The following is a 10,459-nucleotide window of genomic DNA, read 5'->3' as shown; positions in this document are numbered from 1 at the left end:
TAATTAAATTAATTAGTTAAAATATGATTATGTTAATACGGAATAATATACACTTTACTATACATACATTCATAATTGTCTTTATCTTTTCTAACTAAATCCTAATTAAATTCTGTCCAATTAAACCTTCTAATTCCCTTCTATACTCAACCACCCACTCTTCCATTCTTGCTGAAAATCAGGATTCATTCCTCACTTCCTTTGCAAATTTTGTAACCTCCCACTTCCCCTTTACATCCTAATCCACGTCCACCACCCACCTCCCCACACATTCACCCTATATACACTCTAGCCTCTAAAAATCAGTCCACAATTAGTCCTTTCCATTTTGCTACTTAGTCCAGAGAAAGAAAAAGAGAGAAAGAGAGAGAAATTGAGTTCTCATCCATGGAGCTTTAGGAGAGAGAGAGAAAAACGAGTTTCTACATAACACTACTCCACACATCAAATTCAAGTTTCCAATCAACCATTACATCACCAAGCATCCACAGCCTACCTTCCTTTCATTCCGAGGCAGCCCCGAAGTCCTTCGATTCCGTCATCTTCTCAAATCGCTAAAAATCGACCGAACCCATTAATCGCTTTTTCGGCCGGATTCGAGGTAGAATAATCACTCCTCTACTTCCTCCTAAGTATATTTGTTCCGTTTATGTGGATTTTAACAAGTTATGATTGGGGAAATAGTAGCCACGCATCAGAATTTTGGAAGCATTCATATGCTCTGTTTTGCAAAAAGAACCGAAAGGCTACTGTACATGCACGGGTTGATTCTTAAGTCTTGATATGGTTATAACACTTTAACCCTTAGTCTTATGATTCTTTATATTTCGGCCCTAGAATTTGTTATTAATGGATTAACTGATTTTTTTCCATCTTATAAAATTTACCACTGGCTTATGGAACAAGTTACTAGAAATTACTATTACTGTGGAAAATGATCATGTGATATTATGTGTTTCCTAGTAAATTAGTAATTAATCTACATCAAGGATTAAGACTAAGCTCGGCATTTATTGGAAACTATAATTTCTATAACATAAGAAGTTCAACTTTTTTTTTTTTATTAATTGAGTAACAAATAGTCAAAGATTAAGAAAACTATTTTAGTTCATCACTGATAAGCTTAATGGACGGAGAAAAAAATGTATAGATTGGTAGTTGCTATCAATATGCCTACTGAAGGTTATTATTATATTAAAGGTTATTATATTATGTGTACAGTAACATTAGGATTACAAACGGAGATCCTCAGAGTTAAAAAAAAAATGCTAAGGATTACAAACGGAGATCCTCAGAGTTAATAAGAGTAACATTTTTGTTCAATAAAATTTAAATGATTCAAAAGTCATCGACCAATCCGAACTTTTACGTGTTTAATTATTCGCACTTATAAATTGTTTTGCCTGTGTTCACACTGAAATGTACAATGTTATTAATTGAGTTGTTATTGGAATTACCATGTTATGCTTGCTAGTCGGATTTAGGTTCACTAGGTGGTTACGAGTAGTGATTCACGTAGGTGATATTAAGTAATGGGAAAATGGTAATTGATAAAGTATTGAGGTGCGAGATTGTGAATTCTGATTGGAGCCATGGCTATGGCAAGGGTAACCAATGGGGCCCTGTGTGAAATGGGTAACCAATGGGGCCCAATGTTGAGAGATGTTGTGACGCTAATGTATAATGCGTCATGGGAAAATTCGCTTCTTTTGGTCAAGAGGGAATAGGTCCCATGAGACGGTTATAGTTGGTGGTAGGGATGTCCGACCCTAATGTACGATGCGTCATGGGATGACTCGATCCTCCTGTTATGGTCTTAAGTGAGAACATGCTAGATATATAATTTAGGTGAACTCACCTAGGATCCTGGTACAGGATAAGCAAGAGGAAGGGTGGACCCATGAGACGGTTGTAGTTAGTGGATGTGGGAGGAAAAGGATCTCGTGGAGAGAATCCTTAGATATCATGTAAGTTGATGGATAGTAAAGAAAAAGGATGATGTGCTATTATTCTGTACCTTCTGTGTGTTGTCAATTTTTTTTATTTCGTCGAACTGCTAACTGTAGAATAAGGGGTTAGTAGGGTTGGGACTATCTACTGAGTTTCAAAACTCATTACGGTGCCGTTGGGCTGGCGTTTTATGCCAGGTAATCAAGAGACTGAAGAGCAGAATCATCTTCAAGATGATCAGTATCAGGGTGAGGACCTCCCAGCTGAGGAAGGGGAGTTTGTCGAGCCATGGATACCCTACCCTTAGAAGCTCTGTTAATTTAAAGTATTGTTATTTGAATTTTCAAAAGTGTTATCACATTTGTCAAACTCTGTTTTTATTTCATTGGGTTGTAAGACAGTTAAGTTGTTTTGAATTAAGTATTTAAGATTTTCGCTGCTAAACTCTGTTTAATAAAATTTTATTTCTTAAATCAGTTTTATGAATTATTAAATCAATTAGAAATGATTTAATTAACGTGTCCGAAAATGGGGCGTTACAATTTGGTATCAGAGCCAGGTTCAAACCCTCCGACCTTGGGTAGATTGGATAGAACGTCACACTAAGAGAATAACTTGAAGTGTTAAAATTTTTTTTTTTTTAATTTGTAAAATGCGCTACTTAACCCTAAATCTAATTATAGCTATTTTTTTTTTTTTTTGTAGATGGACCCAGTATACTGTGCACAACTAGCTGATGAGTGGACGAGGCTGCGAGACCTTCTAGGACGCATAGGGCCTGACTTTTCATTCGAGGATCCGTATGTTCCAACAGATTTCCCTCTCCTTTATGCTCAGTACCAATGGTGTACAGCTAATTTGTTTTGCCGAAGGAGGGTACATCATTCACAGGATTGGGGTCCGCAAAGGGTAGCCGCTAATGAGAGAGAGATTCTGAGGGTCTTGAGGTCAATACCAGGATTTCGTATGGAAGATGATCCTTACTATTCATATTACACCAATCCTAACAATGCCCATTTTCAAGGCACTGCCGCCCCGACCCCTGTTAGCCATGAAATTCAAAGGACACCCCCAGAATATGTTAGTGAAGAAGAAGAAGACCCTGAGGAACCACCATTCCTAGAGGAAGATCAGAACCAGATTAGCTCTGCTGAGGAAGATGAGGTTGACGAGGACATGGAAGAGGGAGAGGACAATGAGGGTTGGTTGTCCCCCAATGAGGAGGACGATGACAGTTGGTTGGTCCCAATCGATGCACCAGTCAATTGGGAAGATGAACTACAATGGAGGCTAATGCACCCGGAGCCAATAGTACCGATACCGCCACCACCACCACCAGCCCCAGAGGAGGAAGATCTGGAGAGTGAAGTTGATAATCTTGAGCCCTCAGTTTTTGCCACTAACACTTATGTGTTTGTGGAATTAGCTCCGCTGTACCCTTGTCCCTGGAAACGCAAGGCACAACCATTTTACTTAGGACCAGTACGAGTCTTGTCTCCTCGCCAACAGGATTACTATCGAGTAGCAGTACCACCGAGATTTGCGGAGCATTACTCGGAGTACTTCCTATACACACTTATTACCAATCGTCGCCCGAGAGATGACAGTCGCATCGTACCTGCAGGGGTGGATTATAATGATCACCGAGAATACGTCGAAACACCAATCCACATGCAAAATGTAGTTGGTCCCAATGAACATCAAAACGACCCGCAGTGGACTGTGACTTGGGAGTGCTACGGTGTTACCGAGCAAACTTTGGAGCCTGAGAGTATGATGAGAAGGCACTATTCGAATTTTTTCGACGACTAGATGAGGAGAAATTAGGGTAGTTTTGAGGATTGGTAAGGAGAATGTAGTCTTGAACTATTGAGTAGGGTGACATAGTAGTCTGACTTTCTTTATTTGTTTATTGTTCTTTCTAGACAGTAGTATTGTTTCCTTTTCATCATGTTCTAAGTTTTTATTTATTTATTTATTTATTTCTAGCTGGTAGTAGGACTCATGTACTTTATTCCAGTAATAAAAAAAAAATTTGACTTTTGTCACATTGATGTTATTACATTTGTCGCTTTATAATGCTCACTAAGTATGAAAACAGAAAACCCCCTTAAAAAAAAAAAATTCATATATATATTTATATATAGATGGTGGAAACACGACACGGGTCCCACACAAACGATGGACAAAATGGCGGACCACAACCAAATGGGCAAGGAGGACAGCCAGACTTAATTCAACTGATGCAAGCATTTGTTGCTGCTGCTGCTGCTAACTCTCAACAGCCACAACAACAACAACGTGGACCTCTAATCAGGAGTAGAGATCAACTTTTGGATGCATTCTGCAAACGTCGCCCTCCGATCTTTTATGGGGAAACAAACCCTAGTGCTGCAGAAGCATGGATCAAACAAATCTCCAAGTACCTGGAAGTACTTAATGTGACGAATGCGGGTGATCGCATTGCCTTAGCAACATTTCAGATGCAAGGGGAAGCAGATCATTGGTGGGATTTGATTAAGACCACTCATAATGTGACAACTATGACCTGGCGGATGCTTGAAAACCTTTTTCTCGAAAAATACTTCCCAGCACCTGTGAAGCAAGCCATGGCCCAGGAATTTATGGACTTGAAGCAGCGTACTCTGACAGTAACCCAGTATGCTGCCCGTTTTGAAGAACTCGCACGTCATGCTACTACCATAGTACCCACCGATGATGCAAAGGCAAGGAAGTTCGAATGGGGTCTGTCCCACTCTATTCGTACTAGTGTGGTTTCTCATGAGTACCCCACCTATGCACAGGTGGTGAGATGTGCACTTATGATGGAACGTGAGAAATCTGATTCAAAGTCAACATGGGAGGCGCAAAAGAAGAATGGTCCATCAGTTGGAGGACCAATCCGAACAAACCACAACAAGACTGTTGTTGCTCAAACACCTTATTACCAGAACAACCCTCGCCCTCTACAGCAAATCCCTCAAACCTGGAAGAACTCCAACGCTAATCCAAATCAAAACCAAAATTTACCTCAGGCATCTTATAATCGCAGGTGTTTCAACTGCAACCAAGAAGGCCATTTCAGGAACAACTGCCCAAAACTTGTTGGATCTGGGAATTTTGGGCAAGGGGGACAGCAGCAATTTCAGGCTCGGCCGTCAGGGTTTGGGAACCAGAATCCGGTTAATCCGAACCAACAGAAGATCGGATGGAATCAGCAACAATCTCGTCCTTTTCAGAACAATGCAGGCGGACAGAACAAGCCAACAGGAGGCAGAGTCTTTGCTCTACAAGGCACTGAGCAAGATACTGAGGAGGAGTATAACCCGTCGGTGATTCAAGGTACTCTTATACTATATAGCACTTGTATTCAAGCATTATTCGATTCAGGAGCTTCGCACTCTTTCATATCTGCTCCATGTGTCTCTACTCTTGGACTAGAAACAGAACCTCTAGGGACGACGATGCATGTGACCTCACCATTAGGTGGTAAAATTTCTGTGGGGTTAATTTGTAAGGGGTGCGAATTAGAAGTATCTACCTTGAGATTAACTGTTGACCTACGAGTAATCGACATGACAGACTTTGATGTCATACTTGGAATGGATTGGTTATCCGCGCATTGCGCTGTCATAGATTGCCATCGAAAAATGGTGACAGCGTGTTCACCAGACGGTACGTGTTTCAAATTTAAGGGGGATAAACAAGACCCCTCTGCTATAACCACGCACCGATCGAGGTGGCATGATAAGCTTTCTGGCTGGCTAGCAAGCCTCAAGCTCGAGGAGACAAATCGTATGGAACTTGGTCTCCCTCACATTGTGTGTGAGTACGAGGACGTGTTTCCCGAGGAATTACCTGGACTACCGCCACATCGAGACTTGGATTTCACAATCGAGTTGCAACCAGGTACGGCACCAATATCCATGGCACCATATAGGATGGCACCAGCGGAACTACGAGAGTTGAAGACTCAGCTACAAGAATTAATGGACAAAGGTTTTATCCGACCCAGTACATCACCATGGGGAGCCCCTGCTTTATTTGTCAAAAAGAAAGAAGGAACACTCAGACTCTGCATCGACTATCGCCAACTCAATAGAGTCACAATCAAGAATCGTTATCCTTTACCTAGAATCGATGACTTGTTTGATCAACTGAGAGGATCAACTTGCTTTTCAAAGATCGATCTACGGTCTGGATACCATCAGCTGCGAGTTAGAGACAGTGACATACCCAAGACGGCTTTTCGAACCCGTTATGGCCACTATGAATTTGTGGTGATGCCATTTGGGCTAACCAACGCTCCTGCCGTTTTCATGTGTCTGATGAACAAAATTTTCACGCCATACTTGGACAAATTTGTGGTAGTGTTCATTGACGATATTTTGGTGTACTCGCCAACTGAGAAGGAACACGAGGAGCATTTGAGAATCGTACTGCAAGTACTTCGGGATAATCAATTATACGCAAAGGCTAGCAAATGCGAATTTTGGATGACAGAAGTCAAATTCCTAGGACACGTGGTGTCAGAGAAAGGAATCTCTGTGGATAACAGCAAAGTAGAAGCTGTCATGGACTGGAAACGGCCATCAACAGTGTTTGAGATTAGGAGTTTCTTAGGATTAGCTGGCTACTATAGAAGGTTCATTCAAGATTTCTCAATTTTGGGGAAACCAATGACGCGACTGACCCAGAAAGGGGTCAAGTTTGAATGGAATGAAGCATGTGAGAAATCGTTCCAAGAGCTCAAGAAGAGATTAACCAGCGCCCCCATATTAATCATTCCCGAGCGGAATGTGGGATATGCAGTGTACTGTGACGCATCCAAAGATGGATTGGGAGCTGTGCTCATGCAAAATGGAAAGGTCATCGCTTATGGATCCCGACAACTAAGGCCGCATGAGAAGAATTATCCGACTCACGATTTGGAATTGGCAGCAGTAGTATTTGCCCTTAAGTCCTGGCGTTACTATCTGTACGGAGAACAGTTCGAAGTGTTCACTGATCACAAAAGTTTGAAGTATCTATTCACTCAGAAGGAGCTGAATATGAGGCAAAGGAGGTGGATGGAATACATGGAGGACTACAGTTTCACGTTGTCTTATCACCCTGGGAAGGCCAATGTAGTTGCTGACGCTCTCAGTCGCAAAACTCGAGGACATGTGGCAAGTATGGCCATCAGAGAATGGAAAATGATGGAAGCCATTAATGAGTTCAGACTTCAACCAACCGTAAGAGCAGAAGGAGCCTGCCTTTTTGCTTTGTTTGCCACACCCGCTTTACATCGAGAAATTTTGTTGGCCCAAACCTTTGACCAAGAGTGTGATTTCATCAGATACCAACTCTCAACTGGAAACGCATCAGCCGGATGGGCAATTCACTCCGACAAGAGTCTCCATTTTCAGGAACGAATTTTTGTACCTGACATTGGTACACTTCGAGAAGCAGTACTGAAGGAGTTTCACCATTCCAATTTCGCCGTACATCCAGGAAGTACGAAGATGTACCAAGATCTCCGTCGTCAATATTGGTGGAGCGGAATCAAGAAGGATGTAGCAGCTTATGTATCCACGTGTCTCACTTGTCAGCAAGTTAAAGCCGAACACCAGAAACCTGGAGGAACACTTCAACCCTTACCTATACCTGATTGGAAGTGGGAGCACATCACTATGGACTTCGTCACAGGATTACCTCGATCACCTAAATCCAACACTGCCGTCTGGGTAATTGTTGACCGATTGACCAAATCAGCGCACTTCCTCCCTGTACGCATGACAGATACCATGGAATCGTTCAGCAGACTCTACATTCAGGAGATTGTACGACTGCATGGGGTACCAGTATCAATTGTATCCGACCGCGACCCGCGTTTCACGTCAAAATTCTGGCAGAGTCTGCAGAAAGCATTGGGAACAGACCTTCGTTTGAGTACAGCCTTTCACCCACAAACGGACGGACAAACCGAAAGGACGATTCAGACCCTAGAGGATATGCTCCGTGCCTGTACCTTAGATTTAGGTGGAAATTGGGAACGTCACTTGTCGTTGGTCGAATTCGCTTACAACAATAGTTATCAAGCCAGTATCGAGATGGCTCCGTACGAAGCCCTATATGGACGACCATGCCGATCGCCTATCTGTTGGACCGAGCTAGGAGAGTCAAGCCTTTTGGGACCAGAACTTGTTAGGGAGACAACAGAAAAAGTCAAAATCATCCGCCAACGACTTTTGACCGCTCAGAGCCGACAGAAAAGCTACGCCGACAAGAGGACCAGACCATTGTCCTTCCAAGCTGGAGAGCATGTATTTGTTAAAATCAAGCCACGACGAGGAGTTATCCGATTTGGAAAGAAGGGGAAACTATCACCCCGGTACATCGGACCATTTGAGATTTTGGAGAAGATTGGAGAAGTCGCCTACCGCCTAGCCCTGCCACCACAGATTGACAGAGTTCATAACGTTTTTCATGTGTCTATGCTTCGCAAATACATGTCACACCCCTCCCACATACTCAACTGGGAGGAGATCACAATTAACGAAGACACGACTTTTGATGAACAACCAGTCGAGATCCAAGATTATAGTGAAAAGAATATCCGTGGTAAGACGATCAAACTTGTCAGGATTTTATGGCGACATCAGGGTATAGAAGAGTCAACTTGGGAACGAGCCGATACTATGCGCACCAACTACCCGCATCTGTTTTCATCGGAAGGTATACTTTAATTTCGAGGACGAAATTTTCGTTAAGGGGGATAAGTTGTAACAATCCTAATTTAAATAAATAAATAAGTAGTTTATAAAAAAAAAAAATTTGAAATGTTAAATTCAAATTCAATGATTAATTAAATTAATTAGTTAAAATATGATTATGTTAATACGGAATAATATACACTTTACTATACATACATTCATAATTGTCTTTATCTTTTCTAACTAAATCCTAATTAAATTCTGTCCAATTAAACCTTCTAATTCCCTTCTATACTCAACCACCCACTCTTCCATTCTTGCTGAAAATCAGGATTCATTCCTCACTTCCTTTGCAAATTTTGTAACCTCCCACTTCCCCTTTACATCCTAATCCACGTCCACCACCCACCTCCCCACACATTCACCCTATATACACTCTAGCCTCTAAAAATCAGTCCACAATTAGTCCTTTCCATTTTGCTACTTAGTCCAGAGAAAGAAAAAGAGAGAAAGAGAGAGAAATTGAGTTCTCATCCATGGAGCTTTAGGAGAGAGAGAGAAAAACGGGTTTCTACATAACACTACTCCACACATCAAATTCAAGTTTCCAATCAACCATTACATCACCAAGCATCCACAGCCTACCTTCCTTTCATTCCGAGGCAGCCCCGAAGTCCTTCGATTCCGTCATCTTCTCAAATCGCTAAAAATCGACCGAACCCATTAATCGCTTTTTCGGCCGGATTCGAGGTAGAATAATCGCTCCTCTACTTCCTCCTAAGTATATTTGTTCCGTTTATGTGGATTTTAACAAGTTATGATTGGGGAAATAGTAGCCACGCATCAGAATTTTGGAAGCATTCATATGCTCTGTTTTGCAAAAAGAACCGAAAGGCTACTGTACATGCACGGGTTGATTCTTAAGTCTTGATATGGTTATAACACTTTAACCCTTAGTCTTATGATTCTTTATATTTCGGCCCTAGAATTTGTTATTAATGGATTAACTGATTTTTTTCCATCTTATAAAATTTACCACTGGCTTATGGAACAAGTTACTAGAAATTACTATTACTGTGGAAAATGATCATGTGATATTATGTGTTTCCTAGTAAATTAGTAATTAATCTACATCAAGGATTAAGACTAAGCTCGGCATTTATTGGAAACTATAATTTCTATAACATAAGAAGTTCAACTTTTTTTTTTTTATTAATTGAGTAACTAAGAGTCAAAGATTAAGAAAACTATTTTAGTTCATCACTGATAAGCTTAATGGACGGAGAAAAAAATGTATAGATTGGTAGTTGCTATCAATATGCCTACTGAAGGTTATTATTATATTAAAGGTTATTATATTATGTGTACAGTAACATTAGGATTACAAACGGAGATCCTCAGAGTTAAAAAAAAAATGCTAAGGATTACAAACGGAGATCCTCAGAGTTAATAAGAGTAACATTTTTGTTCAATAAAATTTAAATGATTCAAAAGTCATCGGCCAATCCGAACTTTTACGTGTTTAATTATTCGCACTTATAAATTGTTTTGCCTGTGTTCACACTGAAATGTACAATGTTATTAATTGAGTTGTTATTGGAATTACCATGTTATGCTTGCTAGTCGGATTTAGGTTCACTAGGTGGTTACGAGTAGTGATTCACGTAGGTGATATTAAGTAATGGGAAAATGGTAATTGATAAAGTATTGAGGTGCGAGATTGTGAATTCTGATTGGAGCCATGGCTATGGCAAGGGTAACCAATGGGGCCCTGTGTGAAATGGGTAACCAATGGGGCCCAATGTTGAGAGATG

At 41.0% G+C, this 10,459-nt stretch overlaps 1 protein-coding gene across 1 annotated transcript; it reads left to right on the top strand.

Moving 5' to 3' along the window:
- The first annotated feature begins 4,193 nt into the window (after positions 1 to 4,193).
- LOC131317531 (uncharacterized) lies at positions 4,194 to 8,883 on the top strand. The gene is made up of 3 exons (XM_058347078.1): positions 4,194 to 6,749; positions 7,071 to 7,122; positions 7,939 to 8,883. Exons 1-3 carry the CDS (start codon positions 4,194 to 4,196, stop codon positions 8,676 to 8,678), a joined length of 3,348 nt encoding a protein of 1,115 aa, XP_058203061.1. The 3' UTR covers positions 8,679 to 8,883.
- Positions 8,884 to 10,459: the final 1,576 nt, after the last annotated feature.

The sequence above is a fragment of the Rhododendron vialii genome, chromosome 2a (assembly GCF_030253575.1).
Source record: "Rhododendron vialii isolate Sample 1 chromosome 2a, ASM3025357v1".
Taxonomy (NCBI): domain Eukaryota; kingdom Viridiplantae; phylum Streptophyta; class Magnoliopsida; order Ericales; family Ericaceae; genus Rhododendron; species Rhododendron vialii.
Note: the sequence above shows the minus strand (reverse complement) of the source record. Positions and strands in the feature narration are given on the sequence as shown.

Excerpts from the sequence above, each read along its gene's own strand:
- LOC131317531 (XM_058347078.1), top strand. The coding sequence starts at position 4,194 with ATGCAAGCATTTGTTGCTGCTGCTGCTGCTAACTCTCAACAGCCACAA. Across the intron at positions 6,750-7,070 it reads TAATCATTCCCGAGCGGAAT|GCCAATGTAGTTGCTGACGC; the intron begins GTGGGATATGCA and ends CACCCTGGGAAG. Across the intron at positions 7,123-7,938 it reads AACTCGAGGACATGTGGCAA|AGGATATGCTCCGTGCCTGT; the intron begins GTATGGCCATCA and ends TTCAGACCCTAG.